Here is a 23,618-nt window from a genome sequence, read left to right on the forward strand (position 1 = left end):
ATCAAACAAAAAACAGTGCACGAAATAAATAATAATATTAAATACTAAAATACAAAAAAAAAAAAACAAACAAAAAAAAATCAAACGAATTACCTTTTCAAAAATCACGCTCTTTTTAATGTGTAAAATATTGTAGTGCATTATAATTTCAATTTTCAGACCTCTATTCTCAAAAAATAGGTATTAGGGCGGAAAACACAGACAAGACTGAAAAAGCAGTCTCTGGTCTTGAAACCCTCTTTAAAATAAACTGCTGTATTTTAAGCCAAAAGAACTGTTGTGTTTGATAGAACATGTCTATATGCTGCCATAGCAGATTCATGGCGCATTAAGCCCCTGAACCATTTTTAATTTCTCCGTTTTACCCTGAAAACCCCCGTTTACAGACGTTGCGCAACCGCTTTTGTTTCAACCCAGCCATAAAACGAAGGTAATTAATTATACTTATTATTCAAAATGTCTGTCGTTTTTAGCTTAGAATCATTAATTGATGTCTCAGATTTCGTTTTACAAAAAAAAAAAAAACTCTAAAAAATTATTCATTCACATATTTTAATCTTTCAAACAAATTATGTCACAATGAAAAAAATGGCGTCTGTAAAAAAGTCACGAATTTCTACCTCATAGCTATTGCTTAATTTTATTTTTTTTCTTACTGTCGCATTTTCTCCTATATGTTATATGATAAATAATCGAGTCAAACAAAAAAATAGAAAAAAAACACGTTTAAAAGGGTAAATATATAAAAAAGAAAATTTCGACCACTCCTTGATGTCTGCGATTTCTGCATCGTGACCCTTGTTATATGACCATGTTTCACCCATAAAATCCCCCCAAAATCCAGCTGTGGCCATTCACAGCTGTGTCTCTGCACTCAGTGAGTTTTTGGATCGAAACAAGGTAAGTACTCGATAATATCTCCTTAAAGTCATGGCGTCTGTAATTCTGCTCTCGCGTGCTCTCCCTCCAGATAGGTTTTGCTGTTTAAAAAACTTTTTTTTAATTTCTTTTAAAAATGCCCTCCTGTTCAATATTTTTCTTCCCCCAGAAAATTGAGATTTTAAGCTTTCCAATGATGTATCACACATGCATATCGGACAATTTTGAAAGTTGGCTAAATTGGGGGTCTCAGAGCGGAACTTCAAGTCACCTGAGTGTTTTCCGCCATATATAAATATACATATAATGTATGTATAAGGCTAGATGTCCAAGTCAGAAGTGTACTGAATTTCTGACACATTTACAGTTTTGTTTATAACAAGCCATTTAATGTTTCTGTGATTCATGTCAGATTAAAAAAAATGTTTTAAGTATTATCAAGTACGCAGTAATATTACTTAATTTCTCACGTTTATGAAAATTGCCAGAAAGTTGAGCAGTTTATAGCGATTTCAAATAACACACTCCATTGACTGTTATTTTTATTGAATGACTCTGATACAAAATGGCCGACAAGTGACGACGCTACTTTCCATTGGCTTATAACAGCGTTTCAGACATCTAGTGTTATATGTAGGAGAGTCCCTCTCATCCCTGCTCTCTCATTGGCCATTTTTTTTGTCATGTGTCGACCTTGCCTTCTCCTCCAATAGAAAAGTTGCTTCAGGTCTGGATGTGCGACTCCGGGACGATGCGGTTCGTGTCCGGGTGCGCAAAATCCAAACAAGCACAAGTATTTCACGGTCAGCGTTATAAAAAGGAAAAGAAGGTAAGACTAATGTATTTTTGTGAGTTGTGTGGGTAATTGTTAGAGGGAGAACATCGTGGAAGTAGACCGGGTGGTGGGACCGGATTACCGCAATGCAGAGCCCCCCCCCCCCCCGTCCCCCAATCGTCATTGGTTTGCGCACTTTCATTTTTATTTTTATAAATATTTTTTTTAATGATACCATAGTGTTTGCGGTGCTTTAAAACAACTACAAACTGACATTATATTGTTTACTCATTCATAGGTCAGCCTTGTTTGGATGTGGACATCATGAAGGCTTTTTTTTTTCTTAATACATTTGCTGACCTAAATTTATTCTGACGAGATTGAAAGAGGATCTGGGCCGGGATTACATGGCGAGGAAGCAGCGTATTAATTGTGATGATGAGAGGACTGTGGCTATGTGATTTGTATTGATAAGTACGTATTTACAAAAAAATAGAATTAGGTCTCAGTTTGATAGAGATGTACTTGTAAATGAAATTTCGTTTTTAAAAGAAAAACATGAGATGATGCCTGCATGCATCAGGATGGGTGGTGAAGTGCAAGTTTTTGTTGAGTCATCAGCAGTGCACGCGGGAGCAACTGCACTCAGTGCATGCTGATGTAACTGGGAGCGCATCCATATAGTGCAATAGCATTTTAAAAACTTGGATTACGAAAACATAAAACATGCATGCATGAATGCATAAAACAGTCACCGGACATGATTGCTGCCTAGAGTGGATGTCTATCGCTGTCAATGGCAGCCAATGAATTAATATAGATTTCATTAATAATAGCAGTGCAATAATGCAATAATCTCACGAGATTAAAATGAGTAGCTATTGCCCAGCTCTATAATAAACACAGTTATAAATTTTTGAAATCAATTATTAATACAATTTCTGGAGAAAATATGTTTTGCTCTGCTGGTCAGTTAACTACCACGGGTCACTTCCTGTTCATTTCAGGTCACCTCCTGTTGATTTAGGTTCAATCAGGGTTGTGATGGCTTCTACTGCTTTGTTGCCACTTGCCATCATCTCCTTTGCCCCCATTACAGGTATGCTGTATGTGTGTACGTGTAGGGGGGAACAGGGTTGGTTGTCACATGGGTTGAAAGTAGAGCTGAAACGAATACTCGAGCAACTCAAGTAACTCGAGTTTAAAAACAGTAATTTTATTCACCTCGAGGAATCGTTTAATTTTGCCAGCTCTAAGCATCACGTTTTGCCCGGACTACTTTTAATGCGGGACAACGCGCTGACGTCACGTGCATAGAGGAAGAAGCAATAAAAAAAATAAAAACTTACCGTGGCCGACAGCCGCTACAAACTACGCCGACACTGCTAAAAACTACGCCCGCATGATGCTAGTGTGGTAGCAGGTAGTGTCCGATGCGTCTCATAGATATCGCATGCATTTACGACTAGATGTGAAATGACAGACTCGGCCGCGTCTGGGCAGCGTTAGTAAACAGCCGCCATCTTTAAGCAGTAGACTTCTCATCGCTAATAAATATAACGTTACTCTCACTCGCTCACGTAACGTTAGCCCTTCGGAGGGCTAGGTTTCTATTGATTATGAACAATGTCGATGCGTGGCTAACATGTCTTACATACAGGCTTTATTTAATCTGTAAAAACACAGCGTTGTAGAGTGATGAGGGTGTAAAATTAAAACATAATAAAGCTAACTGTCAGTTTTAGCTTAGTAGTCATTGCTGAATAAAACACCAAGTAGCACTGGTCCCTAATGTGCTCCAATACAGCAGGCATCATACATTTATTTTGAACACTGCAAAAACTCAAAATCCTATCAGTACTTACAGTTTAGACTAACTTAAAACTTAACTGGAACTTAAAAATATCTTGACACAAATGGAAATTAAATTGAAACACGTGGGAAAAACACGTTGCTTTCAAGTGATGTGTGTTATCAAGCGTAATTACATTTTTAGGTAAGAAATATGTTGTTGTTTTTTTTTTTATAAGATCTAGAAGTTTTTTGAGTGAAAGCAGTGAATTTTTTTCTAGTCACATCTTAGATGCAATTGTTGGCTGTTTTCAACAATGTACATAGAATATAAAGACATTGATTGACTGAAAATGGTTCTATATTGGATTAAATGTCATTTTTTTCTCATTTATATTTATAATTGCTCTTTACCTAAAATAAAATAAAAATAAAAAAAAGGTTTTATCCGATTAATCGATAGAATTTTCAGTCGATTACTCGATTACTAAAATATTCGATAGCTGCAGCCCTAGTTGAAAGCGTTACGATCAAAGAAATGAGAAATGAGCTAGCTAGTTTCTTGCTAGCTGTTAGACAGGAATATATGAAATATGAGAGACTGTCAGAAACCAAAAATATTCAAGAATATTATACTAGTTTATATGGTTGGATTTATACTTATATTGAGTATATAATCTGTGACGTGTGTCTTCTTCCCAGTGGCCATCTTGTTTGGGGAACCCAGGATATTTGGAGGTGAGTTTAAAAAAAAAAAAAGAAAAAAATCAAAGTTTTGGGGGTTTTTGTATTATCGTCATGATTATGGTTATGTCATTTACAGACGAAGCGACTGGTTATGGTCCCATTTTTGAGGAGGAGCCAGTAGATGTGGTCTACACTGAGGACTCACCCGATGGAAGGATTTCAATGAACTGCAGGGCACGGGCCAACCCACCAGCCTCATACAGGTATTCAAACTGTGTCTATGTGCTATCTGCTTACTCAGAGTGCTCCTCTTGTTGCTTTTGAATGGTCATTTCTTGGATGGGCTTCTAGGTGGCGCCGTGACAATTGGGAGATCAAGCTAATGGAGCAGCCGGATGAGCACTACAGCCTAGTGGGCGGTAACCTGGTCATCAACAACCCGAGGCAGAAGAAACACGCCGGCACGTACATCTGCGTGGCTCGAAACATCTACGGGACAGTCATCAGCAAGGAGGCCCGCGTCAAGTTTGGATGTGAGAACATGCCAATCCAAAATAAATGATTTATTGCCATGAATAAATGAGTGGCAATATCTGTGTTGAAGTTCTTGAGGAGTTTCCTCAAGAGGAAAGAGACCCTGTTACTGTAAAAGAAGGACAAGGTGCGGTTCTGCTGTGTGCACCGCCCAAAGCGTGGCCAGGTGCGTATTAAGACACCAACAAGGACCTCTACTGGACCACTCCGGTAAAACATGTCCTTTTCCTACAGAGGAGGTGTCTTACCGTTGGATTTTCAACGAGTTCCCAGTGTTCCTCAACATGGACCGCCGCCGTTTTGTCTCGCAAAGGACCGGCAATCTGTACATCTCAAAAGTGGAGGCTCAGGATGCGGGAAACTACTCCTGCTTCGTCTCCAGCCCAGTTTTAGGGAAGAGTGTCTTCTCCAAGTTCATCCCACTCATTCCCTTGCCACCAGACGATGGTGAGTCATGTAGACATACTCTTATGGTCCAGATAGATTCATTAGATGATGTTTCAGCAATATTTAATTGCCTAATCAAACCAAGAATGGGTTTATGGCCCCCAAGATGCATTTGCAGAAGAGACAAACTAAACAAAAGTTATGGTGTCATGTAAAATAACTATATAAGATGACAATAAATCAGAAGAGCATGATAAGATCAGAAACCAAATTAAATTTGCGCCAGAGTCAGTGAAAGAAATCAGTCAGAGGGACCTGAACAATACCTTTAGACATCGTCAAGCAAAAGATCTGTTTAAGCTAGGTTCATACAACTGGTTTTAATGCACGAATCCAATTTTTTTCGTGTTTTTCCGACTCGAGTCAGGCGTTAACTTGACGGTCTGAACGGGACAAGTCGCATAAAAGTGGACCATTTCAAATCCGATCTGAGTCACTTTTGTACGTGGTTCAAATCCGATCTGGGCCACATTTTTTCAGAACGTGACTGGCGGTCTGAACTGTCAAGACTCCCAAATTGGAATTCATGCAGCAATTATGTCAGCAAAAAGCAAGACGCACGGAGGACGGCAGCCATGTAGGCATTAGCGCCTAGCTTGAACTCTGCTTTTAAGCACGAAGCGGGCTTGACCAAAGTCATAAAAAACTAAAATAAAGAACAGAATAAGCCTTACAATTTTCAATTTTCATTCTGTGCGCTGAATGAGCAATATTTCATTGTTGCACACATGGCCGAGTCGGGGCAAACTGACGCACCCACGTCATTTCACGCACACATGTCAAGGCTCGTGTGTGTGTGTGTGTATGCGTTCTATCAGTCCATATCAACTTTGAATATAAGACTAAACGGGGATTATCAGTGTCTGTTTTTTGTGTCCTCTTTTTGGAATTCAAAATATGATCACTCTGGAATGACATACAGCTAGCATGTGTAATTTATTTTGATGCTTCTGCGCATGCGGGTCTCTTTGCTGAGCGCATCTCAGACTGCGAATTAGTGCGCATGCGTGATACTTGAACGGTCTCAATGGACAAAGGCAGTCTGCAGGGGCACGCCGAAAAAACCGATATGGCAAAAAATCGGATTTGTGCATTAAGACCTGTAGTATGAACCTAGCCTTAGTGTTGGAGCAAAGGTTTTGTGTTTCAGGTGAGGAGAGGAAATACCCAGCAGACATCAGGGTGAAGTTCCCAGACACGACAGCGCTGCTGGCCTCCAACATAACTCTGGAATGTTTTGCTCTGGGGAAGTATGTTTGATTGACAGTCTATTTTGGGCGATTTTAAACTGTTGCGAAAAAATTAGAGATGCCGATCGATCGGGTCCGATCACGTCATTTTCAAAGTATCGGAATCGGCAAAAAAATATCGGACATGCCTTTTTTATATATATTTTAATTAAATCGTTTTCTAATTATATTAAACGTTACAGACATAATATGTTACACTCATCCAGAGTCTTTAGTTTAGGCTTAAGGTAGGGTTATCAAATTTATCCCGTTAACGGCGGTAAAGAATTTAACAAAAAATTGATCACGTTAAAATATTTAACGCAATTAACGCATGTGCTGCACGACCCACTCACGCATTGTCGCGTTCAATCTGTTATGGCGCCATTTTACCTATAGAGCTAAAAGGGAGCATAAAATGAGTAGAGTGGGTTATGTTATTTCCCAATGCAGAGAAGATATATCAATTGGTACCACTACGCACAGTCATGGTTGCACTTCCCATCATGCATTTGGGCAGAACAGTTAAATGGCTACATTATCATTTACTGAAAGCTCAACAAATACACTAGATGGCAATATTTAGTCACAATATACAAAGTCACATTTATCCTTTAAGAATTACAAGTCTTTCTATCCGTGGATCCCTCTCACAGAAAGAATGTTAATAATGTAAATGCCATCTTGAGGATTTATTGTCATAATAAACAAATACAGTACTTATGTACTGCATGTTGAATGTATATATTGGTCCGAGTTTTATTCATTTTTTTCTTAATGCATTGCCAAAATGTATATGATCGGGAAAAATTATCGGGAATGATTGGAATTGAATCGGGAGCAAAAAAAAAAAAAAAAAGTAGTCGGATCGGGAAATATCGGGATCGGCAGATACTCAAACTAAAACGATCGGGAGCAAAAAAACATGATCGGAACAACCCTATAAAAAATGATAAAAAATCTAAGGCTAGAGGACTTAACTCAGAGTTACCTCGCATGATAATTAACACAGTTTAACTGTGCATTAACTCATTGTGAGTTGATATCGTAGATTCATACTGTATTTCATTAATACTACAGTATATTTAAAATAAGTTTGCTAAACACTGCTTTTGAATACATTTTTCAACAAAATGTGATTCATCGCAATTAATCTCACGCGATTAAAATTTGTGAAATTTTCCCACAGTCCCATTCCTCACATTGTATGGAGAAAGGTGGATGCCACGGACTTGCCCGCCAACCACGAGATAAGCGAATCAGGCGCTGTGCTGCACCTCTATAACGTCCAGTACGAAGACGTGGGGGGCTACGAGTGTGAGGCCATCAACACCAAAGGGAAGGACTGGCACAAGGCCTGGCTCTACGTCGAGTGTGAGTGTCCAACGCCCGTCCCTGGTAGTGCACGGAATGAGCATAACTGAATTTGATTGGTTTCTAGCTGCTCCTGAGTGGGCCGAGACCATCAACAACACTCAAATGGACATTGGTTCTGAACATACAATGCGTTGTGTTGCATCGGGGAAGCCTTTCCCGTTCATCCGCTGGTATAAAGATGGCTATATAGTGAGTGTCCACGAACAGTAAGAATTAAGTATTTGGGTAGTTGCTCTCCATGTTATTGTTATTACAAAATGTATAATGTTTAGTGTTGGTCTATGCAAAATTAAAATTCGAAAATGTGATTTATTGTGCCACATGTTTTTTTTAGGGCTGTCAAACGATTAAAATTTTTAATCAAGTTAATTACAGCTTAAAAATTAATTAATCGTAATTAATCGCAATTCAAACCATCTATAAAATATGCCATATTTTTTTGTAAATTATTGTTGGAATAGAAAGATAAGACAAGATGGATATATACATTCAACATACGGTACATAAGGACTATTTTTTTATTATAACAACAAATCAACAAGATGGCATTAACATTATTAACATTCTGTTAAAGCGATCCATGGATAGAAAGACTTGTAGTTCTTAAAAGAAAAATGTTAGTACAAGTTAGAGAACTTTTATATTAAAACCCCTCTTAATGTTTTCGTTTTAATAGAATTTGTAAAATTTTCAATCAAAAAATAAACTAGTAGCCCGCCATTGTTGATGTCAATAATTACTTACACAATGCTCATGGATGCTGAAGCCTATATAATCAGTCACACCCAAGTGCCAGCAGAGGGTGGCAAAACTCCATAAAACACAACAAGTGAGCGTTTCACTGTGTACTGTCATTTAAATCTCTCTGAGCGGGGCATCTGCGTTAATTGCGTCAAATATTTTAACGTGATTAATTACAAAAATTAACGCCCGTTAACGTGATAATTTTGACAGCCCTAGTTTTTTTTTTTGGTTAGTGTGATTTATATGTGGGTGGGATTTATAATCCAGAAATTACAGTATGTGTGTACATTAGACATAATTGAAGCTCATTAAAAAATGCATTGGGAAAGGGGTGAATCTGCAGTTTGTGGTGAGAGTAATGCTTGGATTCACAACAAAAAATGTGGAGAATATTTTATTGTCCATCATGATTTAAATCTTACATTAACATATTATTTGTCGTTTTCATAGTCAGGAAAAGGTGAGCTGAAGTTCTCCAGCCTGACATTTGATGATTCCGGCATGTACCAGTGCATTGCCGAGAACTACTGGGGCATCAAATACGCCAACGCTGAGCTGCGAGTGATTGGTGAGCTCAAACAAAAATGGACGAGTCCGCTTTCTAACTGTGGCATGCTAACATTTCAACATATTCCCCGTAGCTTGCGCACCGACATTTGAGTTCAATCCCTTGAAGAAACAGCTCCTTGGTGCCCGGGACGGTCGCATTTTGATCGAGTGTAAACCTCGAGCGGCGCCCAGGCCTCGTTTTACATGGACCAAGGGCAAAGAGCTGCTTTTTAACAATTCACGGTCAGTGGGACTCATCCATGCACTCATCTGGCAGTCTCTAACTTTGTGCTTTTTTTTGTAGCATCTCCATTATGTTTGACGGTACTCTTGAAATCCTCAACGCTACTAAAAACGATGAAGGTTTCTACACTTGCTTTGCTGAGAATGACCGAGGAAAGGCTAACAGCTCGGGTTATCTCATGATCACGGGTCAGTGTGCTGTATCAAAATCATTTGACATATAATATAGGGTGACCATATTTTGATTTCCAAAAAATCGGACACTCGGCCTGGCCTCGAGATACTTGAATTTTACCCGAAGTTCACTCAAAGATGCCTATATCAATTTAATATGTTTAATGTGTGCCTCCTCCATATGGACAGAAAAATTCCATTTTGTTAAAAAAAAAATATTGCCATATAGTAGGCCTGAACGATATTGGAAAAAAACTATGATTGCAATTTTTTAGGGGTTTGCGATATATTGCGATATTATATTGCGATATTAAAAAAAAAAATGTATATATATATATTTTTTTTAAAAGAAATTTTCACTTGATGACTTGAATAGCTGTTTGGAAAGAGATACATATAAGACATGTTTTTTCTCACTTTTTCCCCCCAAAGTGATTTAAAAAATGTATATGAAATGGTTTTTAAGCACTTTATATGTCAAAATTATGATCATTTTTAAACATAACTGTCCAACCAAATCATTTTTTAACAAGAATAAAGTACTAGATAGTAGTAGTAGATAAATGCTTGGCTTTATTAAATGCCTCTGTTTATCTACCTTAGCTGTGACAGTTGGAGTGACGTGTAGGAATTTCAAACTCCTCATGATCACTTCTGGCATTTATATGTCTCCAACGTCTCCACACACACACGCACACGCACACGCACACACACACACACACACACACACACACACACACACACACACACATTAATTCCAGCGCGGCTTCCTTGCAGAAACTGTTTAACAAGTTAAACGATGATTGACAGATGCCCGTGTGAAGTCTGCTTCTTTGGCCAGATCAAAGCCATCGTTAACTTTAATAAGCAAGTGTCGCAGTGACTGAGAGGAACAAAGGGCTGGGAGAGGGAGGGTGTGAGGCTGTGCGCAGAGTAGAAAGCAAGGCGTATATGGATTAAAAAAAAACAAAAACAAAAACATCGCACGTGCTTGCGATGGGACTATCGTGCACGTGCACATCGCGATGCCGATGTTTAAACGATATATCGTTCAGGCTTACCATATAGTATATATTACATACTATATGGAAATAAGTTTTTACTCAACAGGCTTTCTTCTTACTCAAACATAATCAAACAATAAAAACGCAAAAAAAAACAACAACAAAAAACCCGATTGAAATAATGACAAAAAAAATATCATGCACACCCGTGGAAATATAGTACAGTCAATACAGACACACAGTAGGCGATGTGCCACATAAACATTTTTATAAATTACTATCACGACAATTGTCGTTGAGAAATTGTTTTTCCCACTCAATTTTTGTTCTCATTCAATGTTCGAGATTGCACGCAAACACTAACCAAAATGAACTGACAAACTATTCCACCAGCATGTTTCCAAACGCAGAAGTTGAAAACTACGTTTCCCAACATGCCTAGCGCGGCTTAGCTCACCGATAGATACCCTATTAACGAGTACCAGGAGACGAGGCAAAATCAAACTTTGCTCTAAAAGTTTACAATCATCGGCAGCGCAACGATGCGACACCAAATGCAATTTTACAGATCACACCAGTACAAAGCTTCAACAGAAGTCAACAGTTGCCATTATATACGTTTTTATCGTAAAAAACTCTTAACAACTGGGCAGGCGCTCCTATTTAGAATACAATACTAACATTCAACCAAATACACGAACGCAGGACAATTAACATAAGACTAATACAACATACTGCATCTCTTTGTACACGTACAACCCAAAATAAAATAGAAGACACATGAGCGACATTAACCGGAGATAAACTTACAGAAAGGTGTACGGAGCACTATAAACGTCTCTTAGAACTACTCCTTATTGTAGTCCGTGACTGCCTGTTCTCTTGCCAAACCGTCAACCCAGTAGATGGCGCCCCATAATACAAGGGGTTAACTGTACTCTTCTCCCGCACCTACTAGTAGGAGCCACGTCAACGCAGGCAAGCGCTGCCCCCCAGCGGCCGGAGGGATTCTCTTCAAATTGGTCCCGTGAAAAATCATTAAAAAAACGGACTTTTTCATGAATTTATAAAATCCGGCCAGATGACAAGGACACGACGTGAAAGGTGGACATGTCCGGGCAAATGAGGACGTTTGGTCACCCTGTTTTCCGAAATTTCCAGGTTCGCGGTGAATCAGTAACAGGCACACTTTTGCTCAATAGACGATGTTTATTGATTAGAAAATGCAGAATAAATTAGATTTATTGATCACAATCCCACAAAAGCAAGCGAACAGATATCAAAAACAAGCAAACAAATGGTAACGTGATGCTAGATTTGAGTTTGTCAATCTCAGAATCCCCGTGTTACGTTACAGCACAACTAGTTGTCCCTTAGAAATGAAAATCGCTTCCCGTGACAAACGAGTGGGAAGCCAGCAACACTCCAGTAAAGTGGCAAAAGGACAAAGCCAGGCGATCCGTACGTGACCCGCTGGCGGACTTCACGGGTGGCCCGGAAATGTCCGGTTTTGTAAGGACGCACCCCTCGGAGGCGGAGAGGCCAACTTCCGCCCCCGAGCGGCGCGGCCCTGTGTCACAGACGGGTCGCTTGGCTTTCTCCTTTTGCCGCTTTACTGGAGTGTTGTTGGCTTCCCACTCGTTTGTCACGGTAAGCGATTTTCATTATGAGGGACAACTAGTTGTGCTGTAATGTAACGCGGGGATTCTGAGATTGACAAACTCAAATCTAGCATCACGTTACCATTTGTTTGCTTGTTTTTGATATCTGTTTGCTTGCTTTTGTGGGATTTTGATCAATAAATCTCATTTATTCTGCATTTTCTAATCAATAAACATCGTCTGTTGAGCAAAAGTGTGCCTGTTACCGATTCACCGCGAACCTGGAAATTTCGGAAAACACACCCTAATATAATAGGAGCTAGCTAGGACTAGAAGTGAACATTCGACGCTAGTAAAATGGATTATTTTTGTAAATTTACACAAAATAGTATTGTAACAAAAGTAGGCAAGTGAATATTATTTTTATTTCTTTACAAAGAGGCTACTAGCATCACGGTAGCTCCCGAAGACACAGAAGTGAGGGTGGGCGACGAGGTGGTCCTAGCCTGTTCAGCCTCTTATGACCCCATGCTGGACATCACCTTCATCTGGGCCATCGACTTCCGGGTCATCGACTTCAACACTGAGTGGCCACACTACGAGCGCATCATGGTAGCCTCTCAATTTAACTTATTTCTCAAATAGACGATCAGAAACGACTTTAGCACCTTCTATTTCGTCGTTGTGAGGTGACAGTTTACTCACAAATCATTTGAAACTATATCAACAACCTTATGGTGCTTGCTACTGAAGAGCGTTGAAGGCAGTGGGAACCTGCGCATCAAGAACACACAAATCTGGCACGAGGGCCGCTACACGTGTACGGCGCAGACCGTGGTGGACAGCGACACGGCGTACGCGGACTTAAAAGTCATCGGTCAGTCCAGTTTTTTCTTGTATTAAAGAAGGACTAGTAGAATAAATGAGGGTTGTACCTTAGGTGTCCCGGGACCTCCTGGTGTAATCCGTATCGAGGACATCGGAGACACGTGGGTGAAGCTGTTGTGGACAAAAGGAGCTGACCACAACAGTCCTATTCTCCATTACACCATTCAAACCAGGCATTACTGGGCTCTGCACGAGGATGACTGGAGAAACGCCAGCACCTGTGAGTACAACCAAGAACTCCGTAAATTGCAGTAATATTAACTCACCAAAGTCTCAAAACGATTAACCGACTTTCAAAATCATTTGATTGTTTATAACTTTGATGTATTTAAGCGCCGACCTTCCTCGACGGCACGGTGGAGAGGGCCGATGTCACCGACCTGTACCCCTGGATGGAGTACCAGTTCCGGATCATCGCTACCAATGAGTACGGCTCAGGGGAGGCCAGCATTCCGTCGCTCAAGATCAAAACTTGGGACGCCCGTAAGCGAACACGTATCGGAACATTGATATATGCTTAATTTACAATATTTTTACCCTCCCGCCTAGCTCCGGTTGTTAGTCCCGCAGACGTGGAAGGCTACGGGGGTCGAAATGGCGAGATAATCATAACATGGACGGTAAATAAACCGTTTCTGCGACATATTTAGCTAACATCGGGAAACGTGACGACGCTCACCAAGCTCTTGGCTTCGCGGTGAGAGGCATGAAGAGACCAGTGTTTCTTCTCCTCACAGCCTGTGCAGCCGTGGTACTTCTACGGCAAAAAGTTTGGCTATATTGTGGCCTTCAAGCCCCACGACGGGTATGACTGGTGGTACGAGACCATCTCCGACCCGGAAACAAGGCGCTACGTTCACAAGGACTCCTTCTTCCTCCCTGGTGAGGAGGACTTGCTGGTGCGGGAGTTCCAAGTGAAGATTAAGACCTTCAATGTGAAGGGAGATGGACCTTACAGCCTCACAAAGGTTATCTACTACCCTCGAGATGGTAAGTGTGCTCCTGGTGTAGCTCGGATCTTCAGACTTTTTGAGTTACAAGCACTATTTTTGTGTTCTCTAGTACCAAGTGAGCCTCCAACAGACGTCTACGCTCGGCCGGTGTCCTCAACTGAAGCGATTGTGTGGTGGCTTCCTGTTGTAGACACAGGAACGGGTTTGCAACAGTACATTGAGGGCTACCAGGTAGAAGCTGCAAATGCCACTTACACAAACAACAGCTTTCTGACTTGTAGACCATGCTAGGTTAAATACTGGCGAAAGTATGACGACACGGAGCCAGGAGCCAACCGCATATTTGTTAACGCGACCGCAAACTATACCAGGCTGGAGAACATGCTGCCTGACTCGCATTACCTAATCGAGGTCCGTGCCTTTAACGGAGCAGGGCTTGGTCCTCCAGGTGAACACTGCGAGATGTTCACCAAAAGACCACGTAAGACTACCGACACACTAAAAACGAAATCACAAGAATACTCTGCTGAATGTCGTGTTTCGTCACAGCGCCGGCGGAACCCCCCAGGATGTGGCGCTTCATTTCCTGGACTGGAAAGTGGTTGTACGTGTGGTGGGATCACATCGCGTACGACTGGTTTGGGAACGTGTCCTTCCCGCTCTATTACAAGGTGAGCTCTACGTACCTAGCCGGAAAAAAATGTTTAAATTGAAAATTCTCATCAACTTCTCAGGTCATGTTCCGGAAGACCGGCTACATCTATGGGAAAGTCTACGTCACAGGTTGGCACTTCATGGACTTCCCTATGCCTCAGTTTGGAGACTATGAGCTCATGGTCCGTGGACGCTACGAAGGTGGCGACGGTCCTGTTAGGACCATCGAACTCTTAGGTAAAGCTTCAGTCACGACTGATTTCAATCTTTTTGTGTCACATTAACTCTGCTTTTTTTCCAGGCAAGGCCTCCATGACCACACCGACGCTTAGCCTCGTCTCTGCGTTGTTGCTAGCACTGTGCATTATGGGACTGTAGGGTCAACGCCATGAGAGGCTATGGATTCTATTTTTTTTTTTTTTTTTTTAATTGTTTCACCTGTTTGGAGTCCGTGTACAATGGAAAATCACAAGCAATCGTTACTCACGAGAAGCACTATAACAAGCAATCGGATTGTGTTTAAAGATCTGCATAATTGTGACTGTCAAGAGTTAATGTACACGTCTGTTATTTATTAAACCACTACTCCACATTCAATGGAATCTTTTGTCAACATTTTTCAAGCAGTTTTTAGAAAGTTGGGATTCTAAATTGCAGGGAAAATATTATTTTCAAATATAATACCAATATTTTAATTTTACAGTCTATAAAAAAATGTTAATAGAGCCCCTAAAAAACTATTAAAAAAAAGACAACTGACAGCAGCAAAAACTGACATGTGATGTATATTTTTTAACAGCAGATGGCGCCATATTCGTTGGAATCACAGGATTGCCAAAATTAAAAAATGAATGGAAAAAATCAATAAATGAATAAAGAGAAATAACAATGGACAAATAAATAAATGAAAATATTTGTCATTGAAAATCCCTAATGGGGAAAAAAATGACAATTTTTGTCATTGACTTTTACTTTTTTTCATTGGAAAAACACCAATGGCAATTTTTCTCATTGACTGTTACTTTTTATTTATATTCACAGTAATCAATTTCACCCATGCTAATTTTCCCAGCTTTTAACTAACCGGGGTCAAAGTAGCCACTTAATGTTTTATCGCCTAAATTGACGCAGATGCATTTTTAATGACTGTTACCAGCTTAAAGCATCAAATTATGCTGCATAAGTGAAAAATGCTAATGCTTGGAAAAGACCATGTTTGCACTTTCTTAATGTCCTTGTAGTAAAACTTCTTTAAAGGGAAAGATTGCACCTTTATCATGTCCATCCAAACAGATTATTGTTTAATAAATTGAAGGAGGAAAAAACACAGGAATTTCATTTTATGATGCGTAATAGTGGTAAACAAAATTAAATAAAAAAGTGTTTTCAGGAAGTGGTGATCTGAGATAAGGGCAGACAATTAGTTAATTTTAGCCAATCAAATGTAAGCATCCCTAATCCATCCCTCGAGTAAATGTTAGGATGAGTTCAAAGGTCGCAGGGTTTCACCTAATATGGTCAAATAGTGATCACAAAAAGCCAGGAAACTCCTTAGAAAGAAGATCTTAAATATACACTACACTGTACATGTGTTTGACTGTGAAGGAGGCGCTCATTTTACACCATGGATAAATTAACGAGAATGTATGCAACCTCATAAATGTCCTACCATTTTTATTTGCCCTGTAAAAGCTGTAATTTTAACTAGTAAATCCCACGCATAAAATCATGATAAATAATACAGCAAGCCTTCTGACACAAATGCAAACGACAACCACAAAAATGAGGTTTCTAAGGAATAATTTCTAGTTTTAAATGTCATTAAGTGCCAGTGTATGTAATGTGATATTCCTTGTATTATATGCAGGTTGAGGTGACCTTTCGACACTAGCTTTATGACCTGTGACACTTATTGAAAGGCAACAAAGGTTTTAAACCAGGAACATAAATCTATATTAGATCTATAATTGGACCGGCCTATTATTTATTATTGAAGAAATGACACACCTTACAGGAAATACAAATTACTATGGAATTTCATGCATGAGTAGCAATGTGCCGTTTATTTCTTACTTCTAACAAATTGATTGTACGTTATTTTATTTAGGACGTTATCGCCTGCTTCGGGTTAAATGGTTAAAGAATGTAGGGCATTTTGTTGCAAGGTCACCGAGGCTGATTGTACCACCTAGTGGACTGGCATGTTTACAGCAGTGCAGAAGATTACATAGTGTCAACTATAAATCATGGTTGTACATGCGTATTGTACTGTGTGGATTACAATGTGCTAGGTAGCACAACGGAGAAACAGTTCCATTAACTTTTTGCCCCAAAAAAATCAACTGGAAGTGACCAAAAATGTGCTAAAATAGGAAGTGAACCAATTCTTGCAATTTAAGATGTAACAATGCTAATATTCTACATTCATGACCCATATTTTAGTACATTTGAGAAATAGTGCAATGGAGTTTTAACAGTATCATCATTAGAGCATGTCTACAGCATATCGAATCTATTTAACTGACAGATCTCCACCTAGGGCCCCTCTGTCATATAGCAGTGTTACCATGACAACATACCCCCTTCCCCAAAAAAATCCGCTCGCTAAGAGTGATTTGATTAAAAGCAACAGCACCCTGGCTGTGGATGACAAGTCCAATCCTGTCTGACGGGTGGTGTTAAAACGCTTCTGAGACTTGATACATGCCAACCATTTGTACATTTTCTTTTTTAAAAAAATCTGAGATTACCAGGTTCAATATTTGATTTTAAACAAGTAAAAAGTTCCTAAAAATGGATTTTATTGAATACCAAATAGCATTTTGACCTTCAGCTAGCTAAAGTGCGTACGGCAGGATAAAAAAAAAGGTCTTAAATAGCATTATTATGTGAATTAGAATCATATTTTGAGATGATTCGACTATACAGTGGGGCAAATAAGTATTTAGTCAACCACGAATTGTGCAAGTTCTCCCACTTGAAAATATTAGAGAGGCCTGTAATTGTCAACATGGGTAAACCTCAACCATGAGAGACAGAATGTGGAAAAAGAAACCCAGAAAATCACATTGTTTGATTTTTAAATAATTTATTTGCTAATCATGGTGGAAAATAAGTATTTGGTCTATACCAGAAGTTCATCTCAATACTTTGTTATGTACCCTTTGCTGGCAATAACGGAGGCCAAACATTTTCTGTAACTCTTCACAAGCTTTTCACACACTGTTGCTGGTATTTTGGCCCATTCCTCCATGCAGATATCCTCTAGAGCAGTGATGTTTTGGGGCTGTCGTTGGGCAACACAGACTTTCAACCCCCTCCTCACCCTGTGGCATCAAAATGATAACAAGAACGGAGAGCAAAAATCCCAGAACCACACGGGGGGACCTAGAAAATGACCTACAGAGAGCTGGGACCACAGTAACAAAGGCTACCATCAGTAACACAATGCGCCGCCAGGGACTCAAATCCTGCACTGCCAGACGTGTCCCCCTGCTGAAGCCTGTACCCGTCCAGGCCCACCTGCGGTTCGCTACATATCATTTGGATGATCCAGAAGAGGACTGGGAGAATGTGTTATGATCAGATGAAACTAAAATAGAACTTTTTAATAGTCACACAGGTTCTCACGTTTGGACGAGAAAGAATACTTAATTGCATCCGAAGAACACCATACCCACTGTGAAGCATGGGGGTGGACACATAATGCTTTGGGGCTGTTTTTCTGCAAAGGGACCAGGACGACTGATTCGTGTAAAGGAAAGAATGAATGGGGCCATGTATCGAGAGATTTTGAGTGAAAATCTCCTTCCATCAGGAAGGGCATTGAAGATGAGACGTGAGTGGGTCTTTCAGCATGACAATGATCCCAAACACACAGCCAGGGCAACAAAGGAGTGGCTTCGTAAGAAGCATTTCAAGGTCCTGGAGTGGCCTAGCTAGTGTCCAGCTCTCAACCCCATAGAAAATCTGCAGAGGTAGTTGAAATTCCGTTTTGCCAAACGACAGCCCCAAAACATCACTGCTCTAGAGGAGATCTGCATGGAGGAATGGGCCAAAATGCCAGCAACAGTGTGTGAAAAGCTTGTGAAGAGTTGCAGAACACATTTGGCCTCCGTTATTGCCAACAAAGGGTACATAACAAAGAACTGAGATGAACTTTTGGTATTGACCAAATACTCATTTTCCACCATGATTTGCAAATAAATTATTTTAAAAAGCAAACAATGTGATGTTCTGTTTTTTTTCCCACATTCTGTCTCTCATGGTTGAGTTTTAACCATGTTGACAATAACAGGCCTCGCTAATATTTTCAAGTGGGAGAACTTGCACAATTAGTGGTTGACTAAATACTTATTTGCCCCACTGTATACAACAATTTGGAAAAGCGCAGATGACGAGAGATCAGTCGTTTAATCCGCCGATTAGCCACGCCTACCATGATAGGGCTCTAGCCTCCCCAACAGGAGGATGACGTAGGCAGGGTCATGGTTTCATCTGATTTAGAATTCAACCCACTGAGGGGGAATTATTCAGAACGAGGAAAATGCGACAAAGAGAGCTGCAAAATGTCATTGTTTCAGTCTCTCTACTCCAATATTTTTATAGGATATTCTTTTTATCAAAGTATTTTTCCCCAATAGCTAAATAAATGGTATGGTCATGACAAATAACAGTCTTGTACTAAATGAAATATGAAATAATAAAAATGCATTTATTCAGACGACATGGAAAAATTACTAATGGTCAAAACTGTCGACTTCATCTTTACTGTCGCACCTCCAAGACGATATTTTATGCCACCATAGTTAGTCAGGCTTTTGTCATTTCTCTGCCCCGGCTTCGGAGAATGTAAACAAACCAAGAGGGGTGACAGCTCGTCGACATACTAATCCGAACCGAGTGATGTTTCAAAGTCTATTTTCGGCTTTTGAAGTGAAAAATCACTCAAAACAACCCGGGATCATGTCACACAGCGGCGGGGTTGGCAATTGTCTTCGCCGATTGGCAACCCACCCGGCAGCGAGCAAGTTACAGCTCGTTCCCCTGCTACGGACAGGAGAGCTCGCCGGGGAAACAGCCGGAGAGTACCGCCGGACAAACCGGTCGATGTCGGAGGAGCGCGTAACTGCCACATGGTCAACACAAATATGGCGTAAAATAATGCTTTACTACATGGCGAACACGTAAACAGAGAGCGGCGTGCAGTTTTGTGCAGTTAACATGGCAGGATGTGTCTGAGAACTTTTCTACATGTCTGTCCATGATCAAACATGAGTAAATAGTCCTTTATTTAAAGAAAGTTTGTAGTGTTTACTTTGTAATTGCTGTATTGGCGGCCATTTTTTTCATAAAGTTTCTGATGGGGTTGAAAATTTGACAGAACACCGGGCACACGAAGAGGACAATAAGCAGAGTAAACGCGCTCTCCCGGTGGGGGGAGGGGGGGGTGTGTTCGAAAAGCCGCTGGTCGTCGGCCGAGTGGCATTTTAGGTGGACAATCAGCCACAAAATGCAAGCCACCCCTGTATTAAAACCTGTGCCATGATCCCAGTATTTGACATAATACAAAATACGATGTTTACTCACTTCCTCGTAAGTCTAATAGTCCCACAGTAGTAGGGCTTGTTTTGGACAATATCTGCGGTGAACGGGAACCTTTTGAAACCCAAAAAGGCTCACACGCCTCTCCCTGGTGCAGCAACAAATTTCTGCAGCCGTTTGGCTGGCGTGAGGCGAAAAATAAACTAATTAATCCGCAAAATCAGATGAATCCGCAGTCCATCTGCACGCAATAAAGTAATGCTGTATCGTGAGATGCTGACCCGGGTGACGTCACATTCGCATTCGTCCTAAACCCGAGACTGAAGCCGGAAGTGACTCATTTTCATGGCGCGGGATTCAAAAAATTGAATATATAAAGCGATCGCTTCCACACACATCCAAGCGGTCCATTTCATTCAGGAGTATAAAACACAGCTGGAAAAATGAAATAAACATGCTTTTTGGTGTCGTACGCACTTTAAGTTTGTGTATCTCTTTGACAATCCTCATTAGCGCCGTAAAGACTCCATCAGACGCCATCTGATCCTTTTTACCTGTCGGGTCTTTGTGTGCCAAATTATCTGCGTGGAGGCCGGCGCCAACCATATAACATCCCTCAGTAAGCCATAAAGAATAGAAAAACAGATGCTCAGGCCCCGGTCAGCTAAATAAATGCAAAAAAGTCTGTTGATATAGTCCACGTACATATGGTAAAAATGTATTCTTCTCATTCGATTTTTTAACCTCACAGCCATCACGGGAATAGTAAATGTTTTTATTAGCCACTTTGGCAGTAGATTACACCTAGCAGGAGGTCTGAAGCCCCACCCATCCGTTCAAACAATCAATCACAGGGATACTTGGCTCATTAGGAAAAGAGAAAACGCTCATAGAATGGCTGCAGGTAGAGAGTATCAAGCATAATAGGATGTTTGTATTAACATAGTTAACTAACTAACATACAGTACCAGAATTTTCAGACTATAAACCTCTACTTTTTCCCCTCATTTTGAACCCTGTGGCTTATAGCCAAGTGCGGGTAATTTGTTCATTTAATTGGGTTAATAGCTAACACTTTATTTGACAGCGGCGTCATAAGACTGTCATAATTATTACATGATACTGTCATGGGCATTAATGAATGCTTATGACAGATGTCAGAGTGCGTACGACATGAGAAAAAAAAAGTCTTAAATAGGATTATTATGTGAATTAGAATCGTATTTTGAGACGATGAGACTATATACAACAATTTAGCAAAGCGCAGATGACGCGAAATTAGTCTTTTAATCTGCCGGTTAGCCACGCCTACCATTATAAGGCTCTAGCGTCCCTAACAGGTGGATGACGTCAGCGGAGTCAAGATTTCATCTGATTTAGCATGCAGCCCATTGAGGGGGAATTATTCACAACGAGGAAAACGCGACGAAGAGAGCCGCAAAATGTCATTGTTTCAGTCTCTCTACTCCAATATTTTTACAGGATATTCTTTTTATCCAAGTATTTTTCCCCAACAGCTAAATAAATGGCTTGAGAAGGACCAGTCAGCAGGTTGAGGGGGAATTATTCAGGACGAGGAAAACGTGACAAGGAGAGCCGCAAAATGTCATTGTTTCATTATCTCTACTCCCAATATTTTTACAGGATATTATTTTTTTTATCCAAGTATTTTTCCCCAGTAGCTAAATAAATGGCATGGTCATGACAAATAACAGTCTTGGAATGTGAAATTCAAACTCAAATTGACAATATGTGAAAATCCATGGCAATCAATGACTTTTGAACGAAATGTGTAAGACTATGACTGGACTGATACACAACATGCTGTTTGTGCGTCCCGGGCTGTTGGGGGACGGGTTTCGATAAGCATCTGCTTTTCCCGTCTTCCTTGTCTGTCTTCGTCTTTCCTTCGGGTAAAATTCCACACTCTGAAACTGTCAATGATTTTGATGATGATGACAATGACAATAAATTCATTCATTCAAATAATAAAAATCCATTTATTCAAGGCGACATGGCAAAATTACTCCATAATGGTCAAAACTGTCGGCTTCACCTTTACTGTCGCACCTCCCGAACGATATTTTATGCCACATAAATCGGGCTTATGTCATTTCTCTTTCCCGGCTTCGGAGAATGTAAACAAACCAAGAGGCTTGACAGCTAGCCGACATGCTAACCCGAACTGAGTGATGTTTCAAAGCCTTCGAAGCGGAAAATCACACATAACTAGCCCGGATCATTTCACATGACGACTGGGTTGTCGATTGTCTTCGCCAATCAGCAAACCGCCCAGCGGAGAGCAATTTACAGCTAGTTTCCCTGCTACTACGGACCGGCCAACGTCGGAGGAGCGTGTAGCTGCCAAATGGTCAACATGAATATGGCAAAATAATGCTTTACTACACGGCGAAGTCGTAAACAGCCAGAGAGAGTCATAGGCGAGCGGCTGCTGTTGTTGTGCAGCTAATGTGTGTGAGGAGAGCTTTTTACGTGCCCATCCATGATCAAACATAAGTCGTCCTTTATTTAAAGAAAGTTTGTAGTGTTTACTTTCTAATCGCTGTATTCACCGCTATTTCTAACTCAAAGTTGCAATTTCTGATCGGTCGGAAAATTTGACAGAACAGCGGGCACTTGAATGAAGAGAGGAATAAGACGAGTATACTATTAGTGCTCTCCCGGCGGGGGGATGTGCGACAAGCTGTCGGTCGTCGGCCGAGGGGACAAGGAGCATGTCACAAAATGCAAGCCACCAACATATTAAAATGATCCCAGCATTTGACATAATACAAAACACGATGTTTACTCACTTCCTCGTAAGTCCCACAGTCCCACAGTAGTAGGGCTTGTTTTGGCCAATATCCACCGGTGAATGGGAACCTTTTGAAGCCTCTCTCTCCTACAGATCCTCCGTCCTAAAGATTTTTCTGCAGCCGTTTGGCTGGCGTGATGCGAAAAATAAACGTATTAATCCTCAAAATCAGCTGAATCCTTAGTCCTTCTTATACAACAGTACGGCTGTATAGTGAAGAGGACTCCTTCCTCTGTACACGTCACAGCGCCCTCCTTCTCAACTCAAGACTGTTGCCGGAAGTCATTCATTTTCATGGTGTGGGATTAAAAAAACTCTATAAATCTAGTGATCGCTTCCACACACATTCAAGCGGTCCATTTCATTCAAGAGCATAAAATACCTTGTGTATTATGAAATAAACATGCTTTTTCGTGTCAAAGGCATTTTAAGTGTCGCTATGTGTCACTAACTCCATTTATATCGAGCTTGGATTTTTAACATCCATTCAAAACTAAGATAATTTGACACTAAATGACATCTGTCCTAAGCATCCATGAATGCTAATGACAGTGTCATGTCCTAATTATGACGGTCTTATGACAGTCTTATGGCGCTGCTGTTAAATAAAGTGTTACCAGTTAATATCGTTTGCTGTAAATATCCCATAATACAGTGAGGACAGCTGCGGATTATGGTCCGGTGCGGCTTATCTATAAAGAAAAGCCGTTTTTGTCTCAAATTTGATGGG

At 40.4% G+C, this 23,618-nt stretch overlaps 1 protein-coding gene and 1 long non-coding RNA gene across 6 annotated transcripts in view; one reads left to right on the plus strand and one right to left on the minus strand.

The window, feature by feature from the left end:
• LOC130929057 (uncharacterized) overlaps positions 1 to 23,618 on the minus strand; it is a 121,727-nt gene that overhangs the window by 51,477 nt on the left and 46,632 nt on the right. For 3 of the 5 annotated variants that reach the window (XR_009066796.1, XR_009066795.1, XR_009066793.1), the window contains one exon: positions 12,970 to 13,140. This is a non-coding gene — a long non-coding RNA (uncharacterized LOC130929057). Of the gene's footprint in view, positions 1 to 12,969; positions 13,141 to 22,886; positions 23,018 to 23,618 lie in introns of all 5 variants that reach the window. The other 2 variants (XR_009066797.1, XR_009066794.1) reach the window with 1 other exon arrangement.
• cntn1b (contactin 1b) lies at positions 1,546 to 15,126 on the plus strand. The gene is made up of 24 exons (XM_057855939.1): positions 1,546 to 1,708; positions 2,662 to 2,753; positions 4,148 to 4,183; positions 4,269 to 4,395; positions 4,484 to 4,665; positions 4,737 to 4,832; positions 4,901 to 5,113; positions 6,264 to 6,363; positions 7,532 to 7,716; positions 7,784 to 7,908; positions 8,914 to 9,031; positions 9,105 to 9,255; positions 9,317 to 9,444; positions 12,474 to 12,646; positions 12,788 to 12,911; positions 12,975 to 13,142; positions 13,256 to 13,405; positions 13,472 to 13,542; positions 13,660 to 13,912; positions 13,985 to 14,106; positions 14,167 to 14,356; positions 14,425 to 14,546; positions 14,610 to 14,766; positions 14,831 to 15,126. The coding sequence occupies exons 2-24, from the start codon at positions 2,699 to 2,701 to the stop codon at positions 14,905 to 14,907; spliced, it is 3,123 nt and encodes a 1,040-aa protein (XP_057711922.1). The 5' UTR covers positions 1,546 to 1,708; positions 2,662 to 2,698; the 3' UTR covers positions 14,908 to 15,126.

Source organism: Corythoichthys intestinalis, chromosome 13, assembly GCF_030265065.1.
Source record: "Corythoichthys intestinalis isolate RoL2023-P3 chromosome 13, ASM3026506v1, whole genome shotgun sequence".
In the NCBI taxonomy this organism is placed as follows: Eukaryota; Metazoa; Chordata; class Actinopteri; order Syngnathiformes; family Syngnathidae; genus Corythoichthys; species Corythoichthys intestinalis.